A 25421-nucleotide genomic window follows, 5' to 3' on the forward strand; every position below is an offset into this window, starting at 1 on the left:
TATGTTGTGGATGCCCCATCTCTGGCGGGGTTCACGACCAGGTTGGATGAGGCCCTGAGCAACCTGCTCCAGTGGGTGGTGTCCCTGCCCGTGGCAGGGGCTTGGCACCGGGTGGCCTGTGATCCCTCCCAACCCCGGCCGCTCTGTGATGCCGCGCTCTGTAGAAGAGCGTCACACTGCTCCGGTTTGGTACCAAAGCTGGGCGCAGCAAGGCCTCATCCCGCCAATCGCAATGTGTGCAAAGTCGCACAGACGTCGTGTTTAGAGTACTCCACGGCGTGTAGGGACTGTTTAGAGTACCAAAGCAGCATGGAAAAACAGCACCGTGCCGCTACAAGGAACCAGATTTCGACACTCGTGCCCTGCAGGTGCGGCAGGGAGCGATTCACCTCAGCCACCGCCGCACGGAACCAACTCGGGTGTTAGGGGCAGGCGGCCGGGCGCCCCTCCCGCTGCGTGCCTCCTCGTGATCCCAGCACAGCGAGGGCTGGGGCCAGAGCCCCGCTGTCGGCTGGGGCTGGGGAGAGGATTCCCTCCTTCAGCCTGGTGTTACCAGCGGCTGGGCACCTGCCGAGCCGCCCCGCGTAGTCCCACCGACCTCTCACGGTCATGAAGCCAAACGGACACATTTTTACTCGGGCTGGGTGTTAATTTGGGGTGGTGTCGACAAGGCCGGCCTGTCGGTGAGCTCTGTGGGAAGGCCGGTCAGGAGGCAGGGCTCTGTGTGGGAGAGGTTCCCTGCGCTTAGGCGACGAAGCACAAGGCGCTGCAGAGCTCTCCTCACACAGCGGGCACACGCAGAGGCTGCGGGCGAGCCTGAGCAGCCCCAAAGCCTCAAGGGGCTTCGCGGCGCTGCGCGGGCATGAACAGGGAGCCCCGAGGGCTTGGGGCCGCTGCGTTATCACCGGCTGTAACCCGGACCAGCCACCGACGTTCCACGTCAGCCAAGCCCCCGCCTTCTGCCCCCTCCCTCTCACGGGAGCCCCGGCTGCGGGCGGCACCGAGCGGCCACCGGAGCCCCGCGGGGTGCCGCCGCCCCCCCTCCCCTCGCCGGTCGGCCCCAACCACTGCCTCGGCTCGGGGGGGGAGCGCCGCAGCCCCTCCCGGCCCCCCCCCCCCTCCTCCGCACTCACTTCCCGCCGCCCGGTGACGCCACGCGCCCTGCCGCCAATCGGCGCGCGGCGCTCCCAGCTTAAACCTGCCGGGCGCGCGCGGGCGGCCTGAAGGCGGCGGGACGGGCGGGGCGGCACCGGGAGGGGCGGGGGGGCGCCGGTCGTGAGGGGCCGCGAGGCGCTGAGGGGCCGCGAGGGGCCGGGCGCCGCCGCCGCCATGCTCGCTGCGGCCACCCCCGGGAGCCGCGGCGCGGAGCCGGCGCCGTTCCGCGCGGTGCCGCTGCGGGCCGTGCCGCTGAGCAGCCTCCCCGCGGGCACGCTGACGCCCCTGAAGGAGCTCCTGGCGCGGGGCCGCGCCGCCCCGCCGCCCCGCCGCGAGCCCCCCCCGGCGGCGTGCCGCGAGCTGAAGCGGCGGGCGGGGGGGCCGCCGGGCCGCGAGTCCCCGGCCAAGGTGTTCCAGCGGATGAAGGCCGGGGCCCCGCGCCCCCAGCCCGGCCCCGCCGCCGACCCCATCCTCACCCCCGCGGCGCTGCACGGCGGGCGGCGGGGCCCGCACCGGCAGCTGGAGGGGGCAGCGGCCCCGCGGGCAGGTACCGGGACGGCACCGGGACGGGGCGGGGGCGGGGTGAAGCAGGCGGCTGCTGGCCGGGCCCCGCTCCGCCCGCGGGTGGCCCCGGCGGCGCCCCGAGGAGCCGGGGGGCTGCGCGCTGTGAGGGGAAAGCCGCGGGGCGCTGAGCCGGGCACCGCTGCTGGGCCCCCGTCAGTGCCCCCGCGCTGGGTGCGGGGCAGGCAGAGCCCGGCAGCGCCCTGCCCTGCCCTGCCCTGCCGGGGGGAGCCCTGCAGCTGCTCCAGGCACGGCCGGGCTTGTGCCCCGTGTCCCGCGGCTGCCCGTCCGGGAAGGCAACGGGTGGCTCCGTGACTCCGGGCTCTAGAGCAGCGTGCCCTCGGTGGTGGTCCGGTCATCCCAAGCGGGAGACCAGCTGGAACGCTCTCTGGCCTGTCAGAAGGGCCGTGCTGCATCAGCTGTCGGCATTCCCCTGCGCGTTGTTGTACCCACCCACCTCCTGTACCACGCTCCTGCCCCGTTATTTAACCCGGGGGGGTTAAGACCCTCCTGCTTTGTCTCATTTAAGGCATGGCTGCAGGCAGCTGGGCTGAGCACTTGCTCTGTCTTATCTAGCCAGCAGCATGGGCAGCTGCAAGCCAGCTGTCATTGGCGGGTTATCAACTCTGTTCCCAAAGAACCTGCTGTCACAGAGGTGAGAGTGCCCGAGTTTACGGTTAGGCATTAAAAAGCCACAAAAAGGGTTGGGGCACATCCATGACATGTGTACGTTTGCCTGAGGGGTTCTTTTCAGATGCAGCCGAGGCAACATCTAACCCCAAAACGGAAGGCTTGTGTTGCCCATCCAGCTTGGGGAACAGCAAATTGTTGTCTACTGGCGGCTGGTGTATTTTGCTTCACCTCCACATGAAAATGCTTTTCTACCTCAAATTCAAAGATCTTTTCTGTATTACTTCTAGAATTGCCTTGCGCTTGGATTCCTCAGAACCAAACCGTGAAAACGCTGTCTGTAGACCCTGTTGTGTTGGAATCCCCTCATAAGTTCTTCTTGCGAGTAAAGCAGAAATTGCAGCAGCAGCGGAAAGGTACTTGGTATTGCTCTTAGAACACTTCAAAAACTTCCTGGGCTTCAGGGTTTCTGGTTTTGCTTGTAATCCTTCTCATGCGTTGGCAGAGTATTGTAAGGTATCGCTCTCTGTAGTCTGTGCGCAGAGGAAAGTGGCACAAGAAACCTACAAATTGGTTTTCTCAGGGCTGGAGATGGCATTCCACTTGTAAACTGTGGGTTAGGGCACTGGCTTCTGATCTTGAAGCTCAGCATCATTAGTCTTGTGTGTGCGTACTGTTTCATTTTGAGCTCCTGGTGTTGTGGTTAAGAGTCCATTACAGACTAGGTGTGCCACTTTGGCACTTGAGTTTAAATTCCCTTGTATTTTTTTCCCCTGTGTTGTTTCTTATTAGTGACCCTGAATATACTTCTGTCCTATAATTCTGTTCCTTAAAAACAGATGAAAATAATGCATGGCAAAGACTTAACGTTGTTCAACTTCAAAACAGCACTCAATTTATCTGAAAGCTCAAAAACCAGTGCTGGTAGCTCCCAGTATAACAGCAGCATGGCTAGAAATCAAGGTCTTGAAGTTTGGAAAGAAGGAAATATTTGAGGTTTTTGTGAATAACAGGGGCTTTTGCTTTGCAAGGAGGATTCTTTGAAGTAAAGACAGGAAGAATGGTAAATATGTGCTGCTAATAGATATGTGGTATACACTAACTTGGTTTGGGGGGAAAGTGGGGTGGTTATAAGCTGATCTCGTGGTGAGGGAAAGTTAGTCCAAGTCAATTCAGAGCAAGGTTTGCTGTTGTGTTAGCAAGCACAATCCTAGTTTTGGAACTCTAGTGCAAATCATTAGAACCTACTCACTAAAAATAGAACTAACTGTACAAAATTTTATTAATTAATCCTCATATCACTGCTTTTTTTTTATTGGGCAGATACAATACCTTCAAACCTGACCAAGCAAAACATTCCTCCTTCCACAGCTGCAGAAAAGCCATTGGTCAAACCTGCTTTCGGTGAGCCAGTCACAAATGCTCCTACAGAGTGTGTGGTCCCTGATAAGGATGATCAGGACAATTTCCTTGTGGAATCACTGGATGCTGATGATGAAATGTCTCAAAACACAATAACCAGCTCTGTGAATGTCTATTCTGCCCCTTTTAAGCCTGGGGACCCGTTAGAAGACAGCTGTGGAGGCAGAGAAGCAAATGGTTGTGAACTTCGTCAAGAAAAAGGGCAGCTGCAGCCAAGTGACCAGCAAGCTGCTCATAGAGTAAAGACACTGGAGAGTAATTCTCAAAAGCCCTCGCAGTGCTTATGCAGTATTATGCTCTCTACTCCCAAAGTCCACATACCAAGGAATCAGAACCTGAAAGACTGTAAGGGCCCTCTGGATAAACCTCATTCGGGTCAACTTGCTGCCAAGGCGAGCAACGAGGTGGGAGAACTTACTGCTTTAGAGCTCCTGACAGGCTAAAACCTCCCGTGGGCTGCTTGTGGTTTGTCGTTGGGATTCTGTTTTTTCTTGTCAAAAGCAATGAACGCTCAGATTAAGCTATGATTTTATTAGATTCTGTGCTGGCTGTGGCTGGGATGGGGCTCGCCCTCCCCGCAGCAGCCCCTGCTGTGGGCGCTCCGCGGGCAGAGCTGGAGCAGCACGGACGTGCCCCCGGTGTCCCAGCTCTGCGAGCCCCCGGGGCTGGGCCGGGCAGGGGACCCAAACAGCCCGAAGGGATGAAACGGCCCCTACGGTGTGATGCTCTGCAGTGAGAGCTGGGGAAGGGGGGCTCTCGTGAGGACGTCTGTCCTCCCAAACAACCACTACACTTATCCTGCTTCCCAGGATGCGGCTGAACATTGCTCATCGATGGGAAGTAGAGAATAATTGTTCTCACCTTTTGGTTCTGCATGGCCTTTGCCTGTTTTTTTTTTTTTCTTTAATTAAACCGTTCCTCTTCTCAATCTGTAAGCCTTCTTTCCCCATATGTTTTCCCCCTCCTCTTTTGAGGAGGGGGAGTGAGAGAGTGGCATGGTGGAGGTTAGCTGTCTGTCAGTGTGAAACCACCACAGATTGTGTTGGTAAACATTCTTCACTCAAAAAGACTTATTTTTTTTCCCAGACTCCAAGGTGAAAATGTTGTTGTTGTTTTTTTTGTGTAAAAGGCAACCTTTTCTTTTAGAATTTGCAAGCTACTCTACTTGAAGACTTCTGTGTCATCACTTAAGTTTGTTCATTGCCATACGCTGGTATGATGGACACAAAACAAATCCTTGGCTGGTCCAGCTCCTGGCTGTCTAGGCAAAACCGAGGAGGAGGAGAGCTGTTTCCTAGCTGTAGGCGAGGGGAGGTCCTAAAGTTAACCGAAGCTCTCTAGGTGACTGGTGAAAATCTCTGCTTTCTTGCCAGAACATCCAAGCTGATGTTACGTGAGGCAGGAACCTTTTCCTAGCAGCCTAGCCTGCAGATACTGTTTTCACTTCAATAAGTGCTTGGTAGTACTTGCAGCTTTCTGATTATATCTCGAGTAAAGCAGTGTGTTGTGATGGGTCCTGTGTCCCTCAGGGACTGGCCTAGGAGGCTGGCGAGGGATACCTTCCCAGTCAGCCTGCAGCTGCCCACTGCTTGTGCGTTGGATTCCAGCTCGATCACGCTGCTACTTTCATGTGTTTAATGACCGCTTTCATTTTTTTCTTGTCTGGAAGATGGTGCCGAAATAGATTCTCAAGATAGACAGGAGTTAATTTCTATTTTGCTAATGCCTTGGTAATGTTACACATCTTAGTGTAATTTAAAAATGACATCTATTTTTTTTTGTGACAGAAAAAAATCTGCCTAACCAGTTGGAGCATTAGAGTGATCAATGGTAACACTGCAATATGCGTTGAAGGAAAACGGAAGTAAGAAAAGATTTTGTGACTTAAATGCAATGTAAAACATGTCGGTGGGCTTTCAGCACGTGAGCTGAAAAGGCTATAGCGTCCTGTGCCTAGCGGGGTAGCTGTTGCTCTGAGACTTGTGCTCTCGGAGTACCTTGGTACCTGTCGAATCAGTTCCGCACCCTTGTGCGGCTGTCTTCCCTCGTCCCCCGGGAGCACAGCAGCATGGCCCTCAGCTCGCACCCTAACCCGTGTAGTGACAGCTGGCACTCGCGCTTCCTGTCCTTCGTTACTAGCAACACGTTCAGGTTTTGTGTTGGTGTGGATCCCGTATATGTTGCTTGCCCACAGTGTACTTGATCTGCTCTACAGACCCTGTGAACGGACTCCTGTCTGTCCTATTTTGTGGCAAGTTATATAGCTAAACATTTGCGCTGTCTTCTTGGGTTTGTCCTTAATACTGTTTTATAGCTTAACCTGTTGCTTACTGCTACTACAGAAGTATGTTTTAAAAAATGTAGATTTTTTTTGTTAATGCTTGGATCTGTTTTTTGTATCTGCACATATTGGGGTTCCTTCTTCAGTTGTTCTTGTCGTTAAATAGGGTTTATTTAGGGTCTTTAAATAGGTCAGAAATAAATACAATATTCCTGGAGAGAATATGCATTTGACCTGTACGATAGTACTTCGTGAACTTGCGTGACGGTACCGCTGCAGCAGTGAGCTTAATGGAGTCCTTTAGTCCATTTTGTTTCTGCAGTCTAATGTCAGACTCATGTTCTGTGAGTAATGTTTGCAGTAGTTGATGTGCTCCTTTTGCCTACTGTCCAACTATTAAATTAGCTCAGAAAGTCTTCCAAGCTAAGGAAGACGCTGGCAGGATGTGCTAAGTTTTCTTTAGCACTCATAAAGTACATACCACTGTTAGTCTGATATGGAATATCAGTATTCCTGCTTGAAATTCCTTCTTTTTTGAAAACAATGTTTTATTTCTGTTCTTCATGTTATCTGTCTTTTCTTAGAGATATGAAAGACCTGTCTTGGCATAGTAATGCAATTATGGAACGTGTAGCAAACAACCAAGTTAAGACGACATCTGGCAATATCTACCTGCTCCAGGGGCACATAGATTCCGCTTCGATGAGAAAAGAAGGTAAGAAGATGATTCTTAACGTAACATTACAATCTGAGAAGGTCCTCTAGATTTATGACTGCTTCCTGAGAAGTTGCTGCTGAAGTGACTGTTTTGCATTATCCTGCTAGCTGGGCTCCGCTGCATTCAGTACGTACTGGAAGGTGACTCCAGCTTCGGATGTCCAAATATTATCGAATGATAATCGTAGCTGGCATTTTTAGGTTGCTGCAGGTGTGGAGAGGGCTTTTGGAGTGTGAGATTGACTAATGGGTATGTTCTTTTAGAGAAACCATTTCTTGCCGAGATTGCCTTTTTGTAATTTTGGTCTATGTCTTTTGCATTTAAATAATGCTAAGACATTGAAATAAGGATTTTTGTATACGCTGCTGAAATGACTGTGGTGTTCACATCCTATTTGTGGCTTACTGGTCTGTGATGAAGCAGTAGCTCCACAAAGCTGCATGGAATTTCAGTTTGAAGACAGACTAATTATGGAGTCAGTGCTTTATAATCTAGAAAATTGAACCATTTTTAGGGTCTAAGTGGTAGGTTATACCGAATCCAGCAGAACTTCTTGCTTCATAGTGTTTTGAAGCACATGGAATTTTAAAGGAAAATAAAGTTGCACACTAAGTTAGGCTAGGCTTTGTTCTAGGCTTCACACACATCCTCTGTCATGGCTACTAGTACATGAAATGAGGCAATGAGCTGCTGTGTAAGCAGGCAGAGGCACCTCTAGGAAGATAAAACTCGTCTGTGGCATGGATGGAATGCACGCTTGCCTTAGCTCAGATGTGCCCTGTGTGCACGATCGTGCCCTTCTTAATAGGGCAGATTGGCACACTTTGCTTTCGCAGGCCCAGCACAAGACATCCGAAGATATGTCTGTGGCTTTGTTTAATCTTCTTTCTTGTTTGCAGTACTGGAATGCATTTTGATAAATACCTGACTTGGCTGTTCTGACTTGGATTTTTGTCTAGTTACACTGCTAAATAAATACTTTTAAATAAAATTCTGAGAAGTAGAAGTGACAGCAGGAGACTTCCCTTCTGAGCAGGGTGCCTCAAGTATTACAGAGGTTTCCTCAGCCTAAGAGTTAATGGAATGTGCTGGGTTAATTCCTCTGATCCTATGGGCTTAGCACTTACGGCAGAGCATCCTTCTTTCTCGGCTTCCTCCTCTCCCCCAACACACACATGGGGGGAAGAAAAGCTGTTGTAGGCTTGGTATGGAAAATACCCTGGAAGTACCTTGAACAGATTGAATGTTGATACACGAGTCAAAAGAGAACTTAAAGACAAGCTCATGTAAGTAGCAAGGAGAAGAAAGGCTGCGTCTGAAGTCTGACCTGAGGATTTCCTTCAAGCTGGGGTAATGGCAGCTGGGAACGCTGGGGCTGCCAGCGTTGGCACCGGCAGTCTGGGACAAAACTGCACCAGTACCGAACTGCTTGCCCAGGGAGCACAGCTGGCTGCGTGAACTGCAAGTTACTCTTTCGTTAACAATGTCGGTGCTCTGTCAGTAAGAGCACTGCCTAAGCACTCACCTATTTACTAAGTTAACTTACAAAGTTACTACCTATTTACTGCCTAAGCACCTACCTTAGTGCTCAGTAGCAGTTAACTTGAATGCTGGGAGTGAGCAGAACAACAGCAAAAAAAAATGCTTCTGTCTGTAAAACCCATAGGTTTTGCCCATGAACATTTTGAATACTTAATCCAATTCCACCTCGTTCCTTCTCTTCCACCGCCCCAACCCCCTTGCCCCCCAAAATCCCAACAAACTCCTTTCAAAAACAATACAGAATACAGCAGAACATGAGGAGAAAAGGGGAAAATTAAGGAGCCTTCATAGGGCAAAGGACAAAATGAGCTAAGGGTTTTCAGCCTGCAAAACAGAAAGGTTTTGAAGAGGTGTGTAAGAGGTTAATGAAAGAACAAAGGGAATGGAGATGGGAAATAAAGATCACTTGTGTAAAGTTTCTTGCAGTAATAAAGTAAAGGAAATTAAAGAAACCTAGCAGAGGGGAAATTAAAAAATAAAAATAAATCTCATACCATGTGCATCTCAGGTGGGAATCCCTGCACAGGATCTTGTGGATGCTGAAGTTTTGCATGAGTTCAGCTGGAGACTGAGCCATTTCCTGGAAGACAAATTCCCTAGGGGTTTTTCAGTACATAGATATCAGTGTTGATTTCCGAGCTGGAGGGTGGGAGACTGCATGGGGAAGTATTCCTGGGTAGTTGCCTGGCTCTTCTTTGGCCACTACTGTTGGGATCCCTTCCGTGATAGGGGCCAGATGGGCTTTTTGTTGGGCACCAAATAAACTCACAAAAGGGTGCCTTTATTGTTTCCCATCCTAAAGGAGCTCAATTATTGGAACTCTTTGTTGGCAAAAGCCGATATTAACAGTCTTTCAGCTCCCAAAATTAGTAGCTAATGGTTGGCGTACTTTATTTATTTATTTTTATCCCTGTGCTTTTTAGGAAAGATGCTGCTTCCATGAACTTCACATAAATAGGCTACTGTTTAACCTTGTTTTTAATCACATGTTGCAGATCCTTCTTATGGCAGTCCATGACTAGCGGTGTCACTGTGGGAGGATGAACGCTGCTCTGTTTTTAGAGAAGTACTAGCTCAGTGTTGTGCTCCTGCACAGGTTGTAGCCTTTCAGCGAGAAGGCTACATGACAGTCATAGAATCATAGAGTACCTGAGCTGGAAGGGACACACAAGCATCATCGAATCCAACTCCCGGGTCCCCCAGGGACCAACCAAAAAAAAAAAATGGGACCATGTGTTTGAGAGCGGTGTCCAAACACTCCTTGACCTCCGGCAGGCTCGGTGCGGTGACCTCTGCCCTGGGCAGCCTGTCCCGGTGCCCGACCACCTCTGGGTGCAGAACCTTTCCCTAACCCCCCGCCTGACCCTCCCCTGTCCTAGCCCCATGCCATCCCCTCGGGCCCTGTCGCTGTCCCCAGAGAGCAGAGCTCAGCGCCTGCCCTCCCCGCTCCCCTCGTGAGGGAGCTGCAGGCCGCCATGAGGCCTCCCCTCGGCCTGCTCTGCTCGGGGCTGAACAAACCAGGGGAACTCAGCTGCTCCTCATATACCTCTTACTCTAGACCTCGTGTCATCTTTGTTGCCCTCCTTTGGACACTCTCTAACAGCTTACTATCATACTGTGATGCCCCAAACTGCACACAGTGCTCAAGCTGAGGCCGCAGCAGAGCAGAGCAGGGCAATCCCTTCCCCAACCTGCTGGCAGTGCTGGGCCTGATGCGCCCCAGGGTACGGTTGGCCCTCCTGGCTACCAGGGCACACTGCTGGCTCGTGTTCAGCTTGCTGTTGATCAAAACCCCCAGATCCCTTTCTGCAGGGCAGGATCCAGCACTTGCTCTTGTTAAACCTCATGTTGTTGGTGATTGCCCGGCCCTCTGATTTGTCAAGATCTATCTGCAGGGCCTCTCTACTCCTGCATTCGAGTCATTTATGAAAACATTAACGAGAACTGGCCTTAAAATGGAGCCCTGCAGAACCCCAGTTGCTGTTACTGACCTAAGATTTTACTGGGGCCCTAAAGCCTCGTGTTCTCTGGGGCACTTGTAGCAGCCACAGGGAAGGCACGTGCCAGTCTGGCATAGGTGAGCTGGGGAAAGCTTACGTTCCTGGTTCCCAGGAAGCTAGAATGATGTCTCCAGGTACTGATATCTGTATTTAATGACCCCTTTGGCTCACTTTTCCATGAAGCACGCAGTTCTCTTAAACCAGGGAAATCTGTCTCTAGTATTTAAAGCTGCAGTGAGCTTCTGAGGTGCTTACAAGACTATGCTTGTACTGGATGTTATTTGTTCCTTTTCTGATTAAAAGCGTTGCCTGGCTATTGTTAATGCTACTTTTCTTTCAAACAGGATTTCCTTATCGCTTCATCAAAAGATTTACATATGGGTTTTCCAACAAGTGGAAGGAATATGTTGAGGAGTTACTTGAGGAAAGAAGGAGGTAAGTACTTTGGAGATTCTATTTCACTGCAATGCTCTTAAGCGTTACTTGATTTTTAAGAACATTATACTAGCAGAGGATAAAAGATTGCAGATGCAGGTATGAAGACTATGATCCAGGCAAATTCTGGTCACCAGGTTGGAAGAATACCCTTTTACTAATCTTCATTATACTGGTTTGGTTGTGTTCCACTCAGTTACATAGTCTTAGGATCAACACAAGCGCAGGGCTTCACTGATTCAGTGGCTTGAATGGTGTCAGTATGGACAGAGCTGCACTATGCCGTTGGGCTTTTGCTGGGGTGGGGAGAAGCTTCAAGTCTACGTAAGTTAATGCGTTGTTAAAGGTCAACTGCTTTGGGTGTTTATTTATTTTTTTTTTCTTAAACTCTAAATCATTAGGAAAGAACGCAAACAAAGTATTGGTGAGAGTGAAAGTGAAGAGAGTGACTCGGTGGTGGGTTTGGATGTGTTGAAAAACGCAAAAGACCCAGCAAGACATGTAAAGAAATCTGAAACGAGAAACGCTACTTATGAAGTATCACCAAAGAATGATGAAAACACTTGTGGGTATTTATAATGCTATTCTCTAGAAAAAAAAAAAAAAAGAAAGCTGTTTCCCCAGCAAAAGATACCTGCTTGTTTTCCTCCTTGTTAATTTGTCTGTAGGTAAGAGGTAACTAGTTGGGTGAAGGGTTTTTTTGTTTACGTTCACTTGAACTTCAGTAATCAAGAGCATTGACTAACATGTTGTTTGGTTTGCTGATGCACGAAAAGGAGGTGCTTTTTAGATGCTGTTCTGAGGAAGAACCCTGGGAAAAGGAGCAGGAGTCTACTTTGCTCTGTAGTAGCTGAAAGGAATGGCTCCAGAACTGTTTATTCTGACAGCAAACTTGAGTTAATTTTTTCCAGCTGCTATATTGCATATCGTACTCTCTTTGGGATATAATCTTTCCATCGAGGCTCCATCCTTGGGATTCCTCCTTCCTGCATTGCTGTCCCCCCTCTTTTTTGGCTGCCTTAGTTTTAACTCCTCCTTTGAATCTGTTCCTAGAGCAGGTTTATTTTGTGGCATCTTTAATGTTTTTGCCTCAGTTGGACAGAATGGGTTGTAGAAAAATTCCTTACGTTTTCTTTGTTTCCAAAGGAAATGGTTGTGGAGCCATAACCCAACGATCAACGTGTTTTTTCCTTGCCAATCTTGCTTTACCTTGCAAGCCTAGCTTCATTAGGGACACTAATAGCTTTGGGTTTTTTATTTTGCCTTCTTTTTAATATCTTGTCATAGGCTCCAGCAGGGCTTTGGCCAAATCTCATTGGACTATTTGTTAGTACTGTAGTCAGATTTTCTTGCTAATACTATTAAACCTGTTTTTTTCTCTCATTACAATCAGGATTTTTTCAGTGTGACACCTTTTCTTTACTGTTCTAATCCCCTGTATGACTTTTAGATTATTCATAGCCTTGTAAACAAAGTAAAACTAAAAAGTTCACAGCGGTGTAGACTATAAAGCATGAAAATTATTGCTTCAGTCTTGTTAAAGTATGCTTACTTGTAACCTGAACCCTTTAAAAGAACATCCTTACTTTGTGGTAAGTTTCCTATTTTCCATGGAGTTCATGCAAATGAACAGGTTTAACTACATTATTGCTCCTGTGCCTGGGAAGTGTGCAATGGTGAGTTTTCAATACAAAATATTTATGGAAAAACTGAAATTTCTTGTTTTTCTTGTAGATGTAGTACCAAGACACAGTTCCGTATTGAACGACACAAATGGAGTTTACACTCGTAGCGGCCGTCTTGTTAAACCACCGTTAAGTTTCTGGTGTGGGCAACGTGAGTTTGTCGATCAGGAATTAAATGTTACTATAGAAAAAGGAGGAGTAGATTATTTGAGCATAGTAAGTGTCTTTTGCGTATTGTTACTTACACATTTATTTGAATTGAATTATTATTGAATAACCTTGGATATGTATTTAACTGACGGAACCAGTCCAGCTCCAGTAAGTACCTGAAGAAGCAGGACATTTTGAAAACATTATAAAAATGTAAAAAAAAAAGTCTTAATCTTTAAATTATCAGATAGTTGTTGTCTGTGAAGTGGGGATAGTGGGAATTACTTCTGAAAAACAGTGTCTTGAAAGATCAGGAAATTGGCAGAGGTGGGTCACTGAGTTTCCTAAGCAAACGCTTCCCATAACGTAACGCGCAGTCCCTCTGCCGTGTTTAATCGCACAAGGGGTGTCAGTGCTGCAGGCAAGTTTTTGTGTTATCGCTGCTGTTGTCAGCTTTCCCATTTCTGTGTTTCACATTCGTTAGGACTAGATATTTCCTCATTTCTTATATCATGGTCTCTCCAGATGACCCCTCTCTTGATTGGGGTGGGCTGTTTTTATTTATTGTGACACTTCACCAACTCGGATAATATTTTGATAATGGGAGCGAGGTTTGTGTGAAGGAAGGTGGCGTTCTTTGCAGCAGCTGTCTTTTTCTTAAGATAAAGTGGCCATATGGAATGGGGAGTGTGCTAAAACTTGTCATCAGCACCAGCAGTGCAGAGGTGTGTGTGATTTACCATAAACTCAAACAGTTGTAGATCTTGAGATTTTAACCCCATTTTTAGAGTATTTAGAGGGAGTCTGGCTAAGTTGCTTTGGTCACATGCACTTGTGCTCATCAAACAGTACTTAATAGACAGAAGGGACACTGTAGGTGTCTTAAATCTACCCACCGTGTAAACATTCGGCTTTTTCGGAGCTGACGTCAGTAGGCTTGATAAGTAAACTCTAGCAGAAGTTTAGATTAAATTGTTTTATTTTGAAGTTGTATAGTACTGAAAAATCCAAAAGGACGAAGAAAAAGGATGCAACGAAGGCAGTGGAAGAAAAATCAAAAAGCAAAGATAAAGGTAAAAAAAAAAAAAAAAAAGATGGGTTTTGGTTTTTTGTTTAAGTTATTGACTGGAATCAATGGGGTTATGTGTTGGGTGCTGGAGCAATGTGGTGATGTCAGGTTAATGCAATATATTTATTTAAATCTTCTAATGATCATTTGCTTCTTCTATGAAGAATTATCAGAGTAGCATTAATGCCTAGTTTTACAGCTCAAAATGTTTTAAAACTTTTTCTTTAACTACATGAAGGGAATGTGCAGGTTTCTTTCCAGAAGTTGAAATGAAAGGATTATGATGATTTTTTTTGAAGTTCCTGATCTCTCAACATGGCTATTACGTGCAACTTAAGGTAATCGACCAGTCCGGCTATCGGTCTGGCTTTGCTTTTCAAGCTGGATGAATTTGATGAAATGAAATGCCTACATAGGTACACACACAAAAAAGTGCTGACGGTTTTAAAGCCTTTATTTTTAATAAAATTTGGGAAACGATAGCGCCCTGAAATCAATCTCAATATAAAGCAGAAGCTTCTCTTAAAAACAGCAGTAATGTTTTTTACAGAAACTATTTGTACTGCAGATAAAGCTTTTGGGATGTGAATGTTTGCTTGATCTCAGTCGTAGCATTTTAGTAATATTTTCCATTTCCTATTTGATTCTCTATCCGCTCAATACTTTAACATTCTCTCTTGTAGCCTTGATAATCCTAATTCTTCTAGTAGTCTGGAGGCATTCTGTCATGGGAGCAAACTGGGCAGGAACTGGAGGTCTCCTTTGCATGAGGAATCCTACCTGCTGCTGGCCGTACTGCCTCTGAGCAGAGGAAGGGGCATTTGCTCAAAATGAATTCTCTGCTTAGAACAGGTTTCATGCTACGTGCTCTTTGTACAAGCTGTGTGTAACGCTATTTTCACAGCTTCTTGACTGCAGTGCCCAGGAGTGGCCTGCCTGCTGGGAGGCAGCGTCCTGCCTTTTTATCACGTAGCCTTGTGTTCCTGCAGAATTTCAGCATGAATACGTAGGAATGTCTGCATCAGGGCAGAAGGCCTTTACTTAATCTGTCTGAGAGATATTTACAGGAAAGGAGGTAGTGATCCCAGGAAGCTTTGCTAAGGTGCTGGTTTTACTCGGTCAGGTTTGGTAAAGTTCCCTGAGAAGCAGAAGTGATTTTGCAGTTACCATCAGGCAGGTCTTTGGAAGTGGGTTGCAGATTACCTGTGCTTACACGTCTCTTGAATGGTGGAGGGACAGTACAGAGTGTGGGCTGATGTTTCTTACCATCGTTAATTTCTTGCTCCTTAAGAGCATGAAATTAATGAAAGAGCATCTGGAATGTTCCAGAGGGAAACTGTTTAAATTAGTTTCATGTTCCAACATGACCATTTGATGGAGTATCCCCTTGTTCTGAAGGACTGCAGTGTTCTGGTAGCTGGGGGAAAAGCTTCTGCAGAGCATGGGGAGCTCACACTGGAGATGTGCTGCTTGTGCCTTCCTGCAGACTACACTCGGCATAACAGAAAAGAGTTTGCAGATCTTAACGAGTGCAGAAAGCGTTGCATCCTGCAGCACGCTAGTCTTGCTCATCTGAGAGTATGGTAATGTTTTGCATTGCAATGGGTGATATACTGACATCATCTCTTTCAGGGAAAAGCAGTCAAAAAGGAGTAAGTTCCAAAAAAGAAACAAAGTCCACTGGAAGCAAAGAAGCCAGGCGCTTTATTTCAGATGATGATGAAAGTGATCGTGCAACTGAGACTAATAAAATTAAAAGACAGGTTTCTGTTGAGGCGACTTGCTTAAATACTGAAGATAGGAACAAGTACAACTGTAACAGCAGAACCATGAGAAAGGAAGAGACTACAAGTCGGCAGGCTTACACGTACTCTTTAAGGTCAGCCAGACAACTTTGTCAAGACAAGCCTGTAACAGAAGAATCCTCAAGCCAAGATGAGGAAGAATCCAGTGAAGATGTCCCGTTGTCTATCAAAAGGAAAACTAGACCTTTAGTGCAAAAAGAGACTCAAAACTCCAAATCTTCCTCTCACTGTAAAAACGTACAGGACGGTGCAAATAAGGTGCCACGTGAACAAAGGGAAGTTAAACGCTCTGCTGCTGCCGCCTCCCATGATGTGCAGCTGAGGCAAAGGGTGCCTGAGTACACCGACAGTCCTTCTGATTTGCTTGAAGGAAAAACGTCTAGTGAGTCCAGTACTTCCCATCAGTCTGAGGCAATGAGGACAAGAAGCAGAACCAATGCTCCAAAGTATGTGTTTGAACTTGACACTAAGTTTGAAAACAAAGATAGGGAATTTCACATAAAAGAGAAGAAATCAAAAGCATCCAATAAAAAACCAAACTCTAATGCTTCTGCTACTGCCAAGTCTTCAGCAGCAAAATCGAGAGAACCCGAGAAGGAAAAGGTGCAGAAGTCTCTCGGATTTTTTCCAAGGACAACTGATGTCTGGTCTGAAAAGGAATTACAAAAGCTGCACAGGCAAGTGGTTCCCTTGTCTTCACAGGGCAAAGTTTCCTTCTGGCATCAGGAGGCATAACATACTGGAGTGGTTTGGATGGTCTATGAATTTGCATTTTTCAGATTTTTGGTTTTGAGAGTCAGTTTCTTTCAGCTTATTTTAAGGGTTTCCTTTATGCTTGAATTTCCTTTTACAAAATACATTTTGTTAACAAATTGAAAAATAGTAAAATAAAGGAGACCCCATAAGTTTTCTAGAATAACTGTAATGTGTGGGCCTAGAGCAGCCCCTACCACAGTATAAAGTGAGAGGAACACAGCAGCTAGAATTTTGTGATTCACTGCTCCTCTACCTGCTTCCCAAATACACATACTTACTTTTTTGTGTGATAGATATTTCTTTGAATAAAACCGAAAAAACATGAGTTGGTAAATAGTATTGTTAAAGTATTCACATTTATGATTTGTCCAGTAAAGAGAGATATTCTCTTGCCCAATGGAATAAAATATGACAGATGTGCTTATGTATTTAAGTTTTGTGTAGGGGAGAATAACCACAAGAATGTTAAGTTAATGCACAATCCAATGACTTAAACTGGCTACTGGGCAGCGTTTAATATATAACTGGGTTATAAAATAACCGTGTTTCATTTTGCTTTTCTTAGATTAAACGCCTGAAAAAAGGTATGAGTTAGTGTCTTGGGGCAGGGGGGAAAGCTGCTGGAAATAAGGATGAAATATATCTTGTAACTGATCCATTAGCATAAATTATTCCAATAAAGTTGTGCGTGTTTCAAAGTGTCTGGATGACATCAGAGACAAGATTCTTTACATCCAGTGCACAGTGCCACTGCTAGGAAGGGAAGGACAGTCTCAGGGCAGGTCACTCGGCAGTTTTGCGCAGACTGTTCGGCATGAAGAAGGTTGTGGTTTTGTTCCCTCGGCAGGGCGGTTGCTTCATTTCCAAAGCACAAGAACGGTTTCTGGGTGGAGGTAGCGATGGCAGTGGGGTCTCGTTCTGCTGAAGAATGCCATCAGAAATACACGGAGGAACAAGAGGCAAAAGCTTCCAAAAGACATGCCACAAAGACCACCACTTCAGGAAAACCAGAACAGAAAGGTACCGACCTCTTGGCTCTGAGTATAATTTTGTCTTTACCTAATTTTAAGTTCAGTATTCGCTTTGCAATAGAAGAGGCAGACACAAGCACACGCGTTCCTAATATATGAGCAGTAAGGAGATTCCATCTTTTAGCGTTTGGACCGGAGTCCTGTAGTGAAGGAGGTTAACTTCTACTGTACAAAGGTTTGTTGTAGAGCTTGAAGGATGTCGTAAATGTCTGAGGCAGCGATGAGAAGAAAAAGGACAGTTTAGAGTTTTTGAGTTCCTGCTGTGACAGGAAGGCTTAACCTTTGCCACCTAAGAGAAAATAGCTGTTCACATCTTAACAGGCTGCTGGACGCCTGGTGGGTAGTAAACTGCTTGTACAACTCTCTGCCCAAACAGGATAATGGGGTACTTGAATGCACCTGGGACAAAGCGCAGTAAGAACAACCAAATAGTTCTCTTGTGTTTGGCAGTTGCACGCCTGTTTCTCTTTTCTGTCCACTTTGGAATCAGTAATTTGTGTTTAAGGATAGCAAGTGTGCCTGGGGTGAAAGGCACAAGAAGCTCATAAAATCATAGAATATCCGAGTGGTGAGGGGCCCCACAAGGGTCATCGAGTCCAACTCCTGGGGACCAACCAAAAATAAAAGAAAATCAGACCATGTGTCTGAGGGCGGTGTCCAAACGCTTCTTGAACTCCGGCAGCTCGGCGCCTGTCCCAGTGCCCGACCACCTCTGGGTGCAGAACCTTTCCCCAACACCCAGCCTGACCCTCCCCTGAAGTGTATGAAACATGCCAATCCAAGCATGTTTCCAAGCTCAATCCAATCACCAAAGAGAAGGTTATAATGACCTCAGTGCTTAGATGAGGAATGCTTGATAGTAACTCCTGTAGCCGACAAAAACATCCATCGCTCAGCCGCTGGAAGCTGAAGCTTTAGGTCTTGCACCGCAGTGGGTGAGATGACTCCGGTGCTGCTTCTCGGTGCTTAAACTTGTGCAGCGCTCTCTGTTTAGTGAAAGCACTGACAGAGTTTCTCTGTTTGAATGAGGCGATCCACGTTACCCAGTCTCTGAAGTTCCTGCAGGAGTGCTTGAGGCCAGTTGTGCAGCCTCCGGTCTGGAGACCAGAGCGGGTGGTCACGGCAGGTTTCCCTGCCCTTAAAGTCAGTGGATCGTGACTTTGTGAAGGCTTGAAAAAAGCAGGCTGAGGTCAAGTGCAGAACAATCCGCTCTCTTTTTACTCGACTGTTTCTTTGAAGCATTTGGGGCAGTTGCCGAATTCTTGTGAGAATCTACTGGACATCAGTTTAGTAGTAAATTGTATTCAGCTTTGATAGTGATACAATTTTTCTCAAGCATTTTGGAGCATAGGTAGAAACCACCTCATGTTGACTGACATTGGCTCTGTACTGCGTAATACTTAGCAAAGGATTCTGCTTGGCAGCTAGGAGCTGTTCCTTGGCTTTCTCTCAGAAGGTGAGCATATCCTGTTACAGGTGAATCTCAGCACAGATGATAAAATATTATCTTGTTCTTCTGAAAATCTCAACTATGGATTTATTTTTAATTTTTCTTTACTTGACCGTCTGTGTAAGCAGCCATTTTAGCTTTGGAGTGTTTGAAGATTAGGAGATTGGGAAGGTGCTCTTCTAAACTTGCCCAGAGAGTAACCTGTGATGGAAAGTAGGGGATTGGAATTACAAGCACCAGTGGCAGTGACAAAACAGATGTATTAGAGAACACAGCAGGAGTTCTGAGTGGTTAATATTGGCAAAGGACAGAACCGTGTGCACTGCGGTCTCAGATGAGCATTCCACAAAGCCTCTGTCGAGGATGCCAGTTGGTTTCCACCTGTCTGTGCAGCAGAGCCTTTGTGTTTGAGTACTTGATGCTTCTTGATGCGGTGTTAATTCGTAGTGTGTTTTGCCTTTGAAAGGCAGGTGCATGGATGACTGTTAAATCATGATACACGACACTTGCAATGGCTGCGTAAGGCTCTAGAGTAAGTTTCTGATTCAGATGTAGTAGAGAAATTCTGTTTGAAAGTTGTACAGAAATCCAAAGGATCACAAAGAGGCTATAAGAAACTTCCTCAGAAGAGAGGGCTTTATCTCTAGCATTGATTACAGTTAGCTAATTTTAAAACCATGCTACATAACAAATGGCTTAGAAAAATTAATACTTTGATTCACGTAGATAAGAAAGAACCAGTTACGATAACTGCCAAAGTGGGAACCTTCAAAAGAAAACAGCAGATGAGAGATTTCCTGGACCATTTGCCAAAGGACAACCATGATGATGTTTTCACTGCAACGCCCTTTCAAAACAGAAGAGTAAAGGTAAATCTGGGAGAACTCCACATATACTGATGTTTTCTGGTTCGTGTTTCAAGGTGGTGCTCCAAGTCTGCTGGCTCCGTGCCAGCAACAAACTTGCCTGTGTTTTTGGGAGAGGAGGTTTCTTTACTGGACTCCTTACTGGAGGCCTGTGCTTGCTGGCAGTGGGGATGCGTGGAGCAGGACTTGTGCAGCTGAGCGGTGCTGCTGAAGGCACGAGGACTGCCAGTCTGCAGCACGCGTGGCCTTGCCCTCTCGGTGCTGCAGAGCGATGCCGCCCTTCTGGGGGATGCTCCTTAGATCCTTACGCAGTGGAAATGGGCCCTTCCTGAAGTCAGATGGATACTTCACAGGAAGTTTTTGCTTTCCCTCCCCTCAGCACATCTCAAATTTAAAACCAGTTTCCTCTCGATGCTGTCTGTCTGTGGGAGTTCTGTCATCCTCTCGCCCTGCCCCTTGCTTTTTGTTGTTTTCTCTCTCCCTCCTGTTTGGATGCAGGAGGTGCCAGGTTTCCTTGGTTAGGCTCATTTTCAGTAACCAAAGCACAACAACGCATCCTATATGTTAAGACTTTCTTCATTTCAGTTTTCTCATTTTTAAAGAGAAACCACTCATTTATCAAGATAACTTCATTTATGTATTTATACACACCTGTAGAGAATTTTTAACGTATATTTCATGATGTGTCTTCTTGCCGTCTGACCGGACTAGCTCCAACTATTAACACTGGGTCCTTGGCTCCTGCAGGGACTCCAAACAGCACCTGTATGTCTTTTGATACATTTGTTCTTTTCTGGTGTGTTTTTTTGTAGCAACACTTCATTTCTTATTCTGGCACACATCCAAAAGTAGAGCAACACCCTGGCACACGGAAAAGTCCTAATTTAAGCACTGGTAACTGCATTGCTTTCCATAGAGTGCGGTGTGTGGTGGTGGTGTCCCCATGACTAATATATGCAGGTTGGCTGTGGAATAATCAATGCATCCATGTCCGAGCCATCCTCTTTTGCAAAGGGATTCCCCGGGAGACTGCCGTTTGGTAGAATACAATTTCAGCCGGTCGTGAAAAGCATTCTCCATAATTTTTTCTTTTTCTGGATTCAAATAATTTTACTCAGCGTGCGCTGTGCAAAAGAAACTTGCCTCCTGTTGTGGCTTATGGTGAGAGGTATCCCTCCGGAGGGAAATCCTTATTTAGGAGTCACGAGTGGAACTCTCTTCCATGAACTAGTCAAGCCCCTCCCTGAAGCCATCAGACTTCCCACATCTCCAGTTTCATGCGGCAAACTCGGGAGCTGAATTTGTTGTGTGAAGAATCATCATCGTTTGTTCTGCATCTGCTGACTTTGTCCCCCTCTCCTCATGGGGAGGAGACGGCGCACAGCTGCCCTCATGCCCGTCACCTTTCCCCTAGGACCCACTGCTGTTTCTTGTGTGGAAGTTAGTCTGTGCTTTTGAACGGTTATGTTGCTCCTCTCTGAACCTTTCCATTGCTCCTCTCTCTCTTCAAAATAAAGGACCACAAGTTCACCGAGTAATCCTGAAATCTTCCTCCTGAGTAGTAATGGTCAACTCTGAACTTGTAATAGTAATCACATTTTTTTTTGATGTGTAGTAGCAGCCAAAAGAAGGCCAGCAAAATGTTGGGCATCCACAGGAGTATTAAAAGCAAGACCAAGCCATCACTTGGCTGCTATGTGGAGTCCTTGCATGCCTGCATTCTGTATGCCGTGTGGAGGGACATGTGGATTCGGGAAAAGCCGCTGAAGTGAGCAAGGGGATGGAGTGCCTGCCTGTGGAGAGAATGAAAGTCTGGGACTCCTCACTGTGGGGAAGAGGGATACAGCCGAGGTTCGCGGCATCACGAACGGGCTGTTTGCGATGGCCACTCAGAAAGAACCCCAAGACGCCTCTTAAGAGGACTGCAGAAAAGGGCAGGTCACTGATTGCTCTGTTGTGGCTTTGTAGTTGCCAATGTTCCTGGGAAGCCAAGAGGATGACGATGATGACTTTGCACTTACCGACAACCCAATCACACCTTCCTCGGCTCTCTTCCCTCTGGCGAAAACCCCTCAGTGTGAGCACATCAGCCCTGGCATGCTGGGACCTATCAACAGGTAGGAACTCTCACTTCTGTTCCTCTGCTGACGCTTTCCTTTCTCATCTTCCCAGGGATAGTTTTGTGTCTTCTGAGAAAGTTCACTTCACCTCCAGACATGCGGATTAAATGCTGCAGTCCTTTAGGTGTGTGTTTGGAGAAAGCTCGCTCATTTGACAGTGTGTGCAGTTTGAGCTACTCAGCTAAGTATGGACAACTAAAACATTGCCCGTTGCCTGTCCTTTTACTCTTGGAGAAGGTGATGGTTTGGGGCTTCAGCCTCAGTAGAGGTCCCTCTGCTCATTCTGAGTCTTAAATCTGTTAACCCAACTGCTCCAGGCTTTACTGAAACAAATTTGAAATAGGTGGCATTTTTATCTAATGGAAGAGAAATGAACATCTGTGAAGATTATAAATTTTTTTGACTGATATTTGCATTAAGACTCTATAGCATGTGCTCTAATTAAACACTTCTGCACTGAGTCATACTCCCAGAGCTCGTTACAATGAATTGACCAACAACTGTTTTTAATGACCGTGCTAATTTTCTGTCTCAATTAGAACTGTATGTATAACGGCTGTGGCTGTATCCCGCTGATACCCTGAGCAGAGCGCACCAGTGACACTAACTTGCTTGGTGGCCTTCACAGGAACGATTACGACAGGCACGTGTTCAGAATGCAGAACGCGCAGGGCAGGAGAGACACCTGGGACAAAGTGAAGAAGAAGCCGGTAACGCTGCTTCCTGCGCATCGCCCCGTTCCCCTGTAGCAGTGCCAGGTTCTGCTGAGCAGCAGGCAAAGGAATCCCTGGATCACAGAGGAGTCTGTGTATTGACAAAAAACAGGAACCCTCCCCTGATTCATGCCCAAATTCTGGTTTGAATCTACATATATTTTGGAGAAAAGTTACTTTTATTATTATTTAAAATGTCTTTTTTCAGGACTTGTCACTGCTTTTGAATTCTGGATCTTTCAGATTCGTTAAGTTCCTGTTATTTTTTCCTGTAGAGCGGGAGCGGGAAACAAGGCTCCTTACCTTGCACCCTGAATTTATGTATTTATTCCTTTGGTATCCTTGGTTTGGTAATTCTCCTGGCTTTTCCATGAACAACTGAGATCCCAGAAGCACAAAAACATCACTAGTTCAGTGTAACGTTTTATGGTAGTTAAGTAGTTTAAATCTAGAGTGAAAATGTAGCACAGCAGTAGGGCGACTTTATTCTGATGGAATACCGAGTTTGCCTGTTCCTTTTTTCCCCCCCATGATGTTTCACATTCTCCTTGCGCTGATGCTGTAACTGCTGTTTGAGTGGAGACTTTTTCCTTTTTGCCAGGCTGGAGCTGCACTTGGTACGCCAGCTTCAAGCAGAACCAAGTTTACTTTCGATAAAAGTAAGTAGTTTTGTTTCTCCGCCTCCGTGTCAGGCTCACTCACTTTCACATTGCCACTGGCTCCTGGCTGTTAGCATCTTAGCTTTGGACCTTCTGTAACTGCTTTTTCAGCTCGGGCACACACATTAATAATCTCCTCCCTGTTTTTCTTATTGCAGAAGCGGATCAGTCCTCTGTTGTAGGGAAGCTCTTCATGCCCGAGGCAGCGGATTCATCAGATGAAGAGGAGGAAGATTCTTATTTTTCTGTTTAATGAACTTTGGAGGTTTTATTAGTTCAACATTTGTAAACCTCTCGTACAGAAAGTCAAAAGCAAGGGCTTTAGCCACCCCTCTGGCATGGTGTTCTTGTGGCCCTATGTTAGAGGCCGCTTTGGAAAACTCGGCCTGCGGTGTTTCTGTGGTTAAAATACGTTCTTGCTGCCAGGTCAGCAGTGAGGGTGGCAATTTTTCACGTGTACAAAGTGGAACTTTCTTGCCCAGGCCCCCTCCTTCCTTCGTCCTGTTTTTCCTTGCGAAGGGGGAAGGGAGAAATGTAGTCTGATACCAATTCTTTACAAATTTTGATGGGTTCATTTTAAGAAAAATACTCTTTTAGAAATATGACTGTATAGTAACTTTAAAACAGCACTGTTTGTAACTAATCGGAATTGCCTTTTACTTTGCTCTCCTGAGAAACTGAATTTTTTACATTAATGTAATAAAGAAGATGCCAAGTGTCTGGCAGCGGTTTTATGAATACGTAGGAAAGCACCTGCCTGAAACTTTTAGGCACGGTCATGTAAGCATTCTGCTTTTCTTTTAAAATGACAATTCCTGCCCCCTACAAGCAATTCTAAATATTTTTAGTGGTAGTACAGAAGAAAAAAGCTTTGAGCATGTTTCCTCTGAACGGTAGGTGGGGGAAAAAATCATTTGTTGTCCTTCTGCACAGGGACTTCCCCTCCAGGCTGTCACCTGAGTGTTTCTGAACACTGAAGCCCAGGGGAAGTACAGGCTCTGTCCTCAGGCCCCAGGCCTGGCTCGCTGATGCTGGGTGTTACTTTCCTCCTGCTTCTTATGGGGAAAACCCTGACAACACAGGCAGAGAAAAACCCTCAAACATTATGAAATAAGCTTGAAAGACTTCTGGTTGGCTTGAGCCACTCTGAAAGCTTACGCTGAGCTCTGTTAGGCTCTTTCCTTTTACCTTCAGCAGAGGATGAGAGCCTCGCCCAGGCACCTGGGGGCCCGGAGCCGGCGCACTCTGGGGGCTGAGCTGGGCACAGGCCCAGGGACGTGGCCAAGGGCGTTTGGCCTCTGCTGTGCGGCTGAACGGTGAGCACGGTAATTTCTGCAAAGGTAAATGCAGCTGAGAGCACTTTGCCTGAATTTCTACCATAACTTAGGCATACAGCTTTAATCTAAGCAATGAACGCGCTGACCTGTGGGCCTCGCCCTTACCCACTTCAGGCCTTCGCAGGCACAGGCCTGCATTACAGCAGGGAGTGGCACCAGGAAACTGCTTGGTGGGAGGAAAAAAAAAAAAAACACAACCTGGAGAGGAAGGAAGCTCTGTAAAGGGAAGCAAGGCTAAGGGGCTGCAGCTTACCTTACCCCTTCTCAGCCTAGAGGAGTTGCAGGACCTTCTCGTACGTGTGGCCAGGTCCCCTGCGTCGCCTGGCTTCAAAGGCAAAGGAGGGTGATGCCAGGTCTGGGCGCTGAGGCGTTTAGCCTTGTCCCAGCTCCTCTTTGGCCCTCCAAAGCAACACCACGCGTGCACGCTGCCTCACCTGTAAGCAGCCTTGCTTTGCCTCGCAGGGCTGTGGGGTTGGGTGTGTTTTTTTTTCCCAGCTAGGCACCGCAGGCTGACAGCCGGCCCGTTTCTCTGCACAGACACGTCCCCTCTATTCCAGACCCACACAGCCCAGAATGTATAAGCAAGCGGACTTACTGCTGTTAAAGAAGCCCCTTGATTCCCTGCAGGCTTCGTCATGAATGCAAACGAGGATGGCTCCAGAAGGGAGCGGGCAGGATTAAAAGAAGGCTAGTTCCAAGTAGCCACGGTGTGGCAGCAGGAGGCTGCGTGTGCTGCACAGCCTGTGCAGGAGGCTGAACGCGGGGCAGCGCCGCAGGCTGCAGCGGGCGCAGGGTGAGCGGGCGGCTGCTTGTGCCCACCGGGCGGCTCCCCGTGCCCTTCCTGCTGCAGCCGCCCCGGGGGCAGGAGGCGAGGAGGCGGCAGCAGTTGCAGGGCAGGGCCAGGAGAGCTGAAAAGGCGGTGGTAGATGCAAGGCCACCTGAAACCAGGTGCACGCACTTACTGCCCTAGGCTTGCCTGGCTCAGTTTCAAACCCAGTAAGGTCCTCGGTGCTCTGGGCAAAGCAGAACCCAGCAG

General features: G+C 47.2%; 1 protein-coding gene across 1 annotated transcript; it reads left to right on the forward strand.

Annotated features, from left to right (window-relative positions):
* The first annotated feature begins 1329 nt into the window (after nucleotides 1-1329).
* MIS18BP1 (MIS18 binding protein 1) lies at nucleotides 1330-23727 on the forward strand. Its single transcript, XM_035551463.2, has 16 exons — nucleotides 1330-1702; nucleotides 2637-2762; nucleotides 3670-4172; nucleotides 5556-5632; nucleotides 6634-6764; nucleotides 10654-10744; nucleotides 11146-11309; nucleotides 12479-12645; nucleotides 13568-13652; nucleotides 15281-16130; nucleotides 17057-17229; nucleotides 19417-19559; nucleotides 21525-21673; nucleotides 22305-22386; nucleotides 22991-23048; nucleotides 23207-23727. The coding sequence occupies exons 1-16, from the start codon at nucleotides 1330-1332 to the stop codon at nucleotides 23299-23301; spliced, it is 3267 nt and encodes a 1088-aa protein (XP_035407356.1). The 3' UTR covers nucleotides 23302-23727.
* Nucleotides 23728-25421: the final 1694 nt, after the last annotated feature.

Source organism: Cygnus atratus, chromosome 5 (assembly GCF_013377495.2).
Source record: "Cygnus atratus isolate AKBS03 ecotype Queensland, Australia chromosome 5, CAtr_DNAZoo_HiC_assembly, whole genome shotgun sequence".
Taxonomy (NCBI): domain Eukaryota; kingdom Metazoa; phylum Chordata; class Aves; order Anseriformes; family Anatidae; genus Cygnus; species Cygnus atratus.

Coding starts and splice junctions, on each gene's coding strand:
- MIS18BP1 (XM_035551463.2), top strand. CDS start 1,330: ATGCTCGCTGCGGCCACCCCCGGGAGCCGCGGCGCGGAGCCGGCGCCG. Junction 1,703..2,636: donor GGCAGCGGCCCCGCGGGCAG/GTACCGGGACGG, acceptor TATTACTTCTAG/AATTGCCTTGCGCTTGGATT. Junction 4,173..5,555: donor CTGCCAAGGCGAGCAACGAG/GTGGGAGAACTT, acceptor TTTTTGTGACAG/AAAAAAATCTGCCTAACCAG.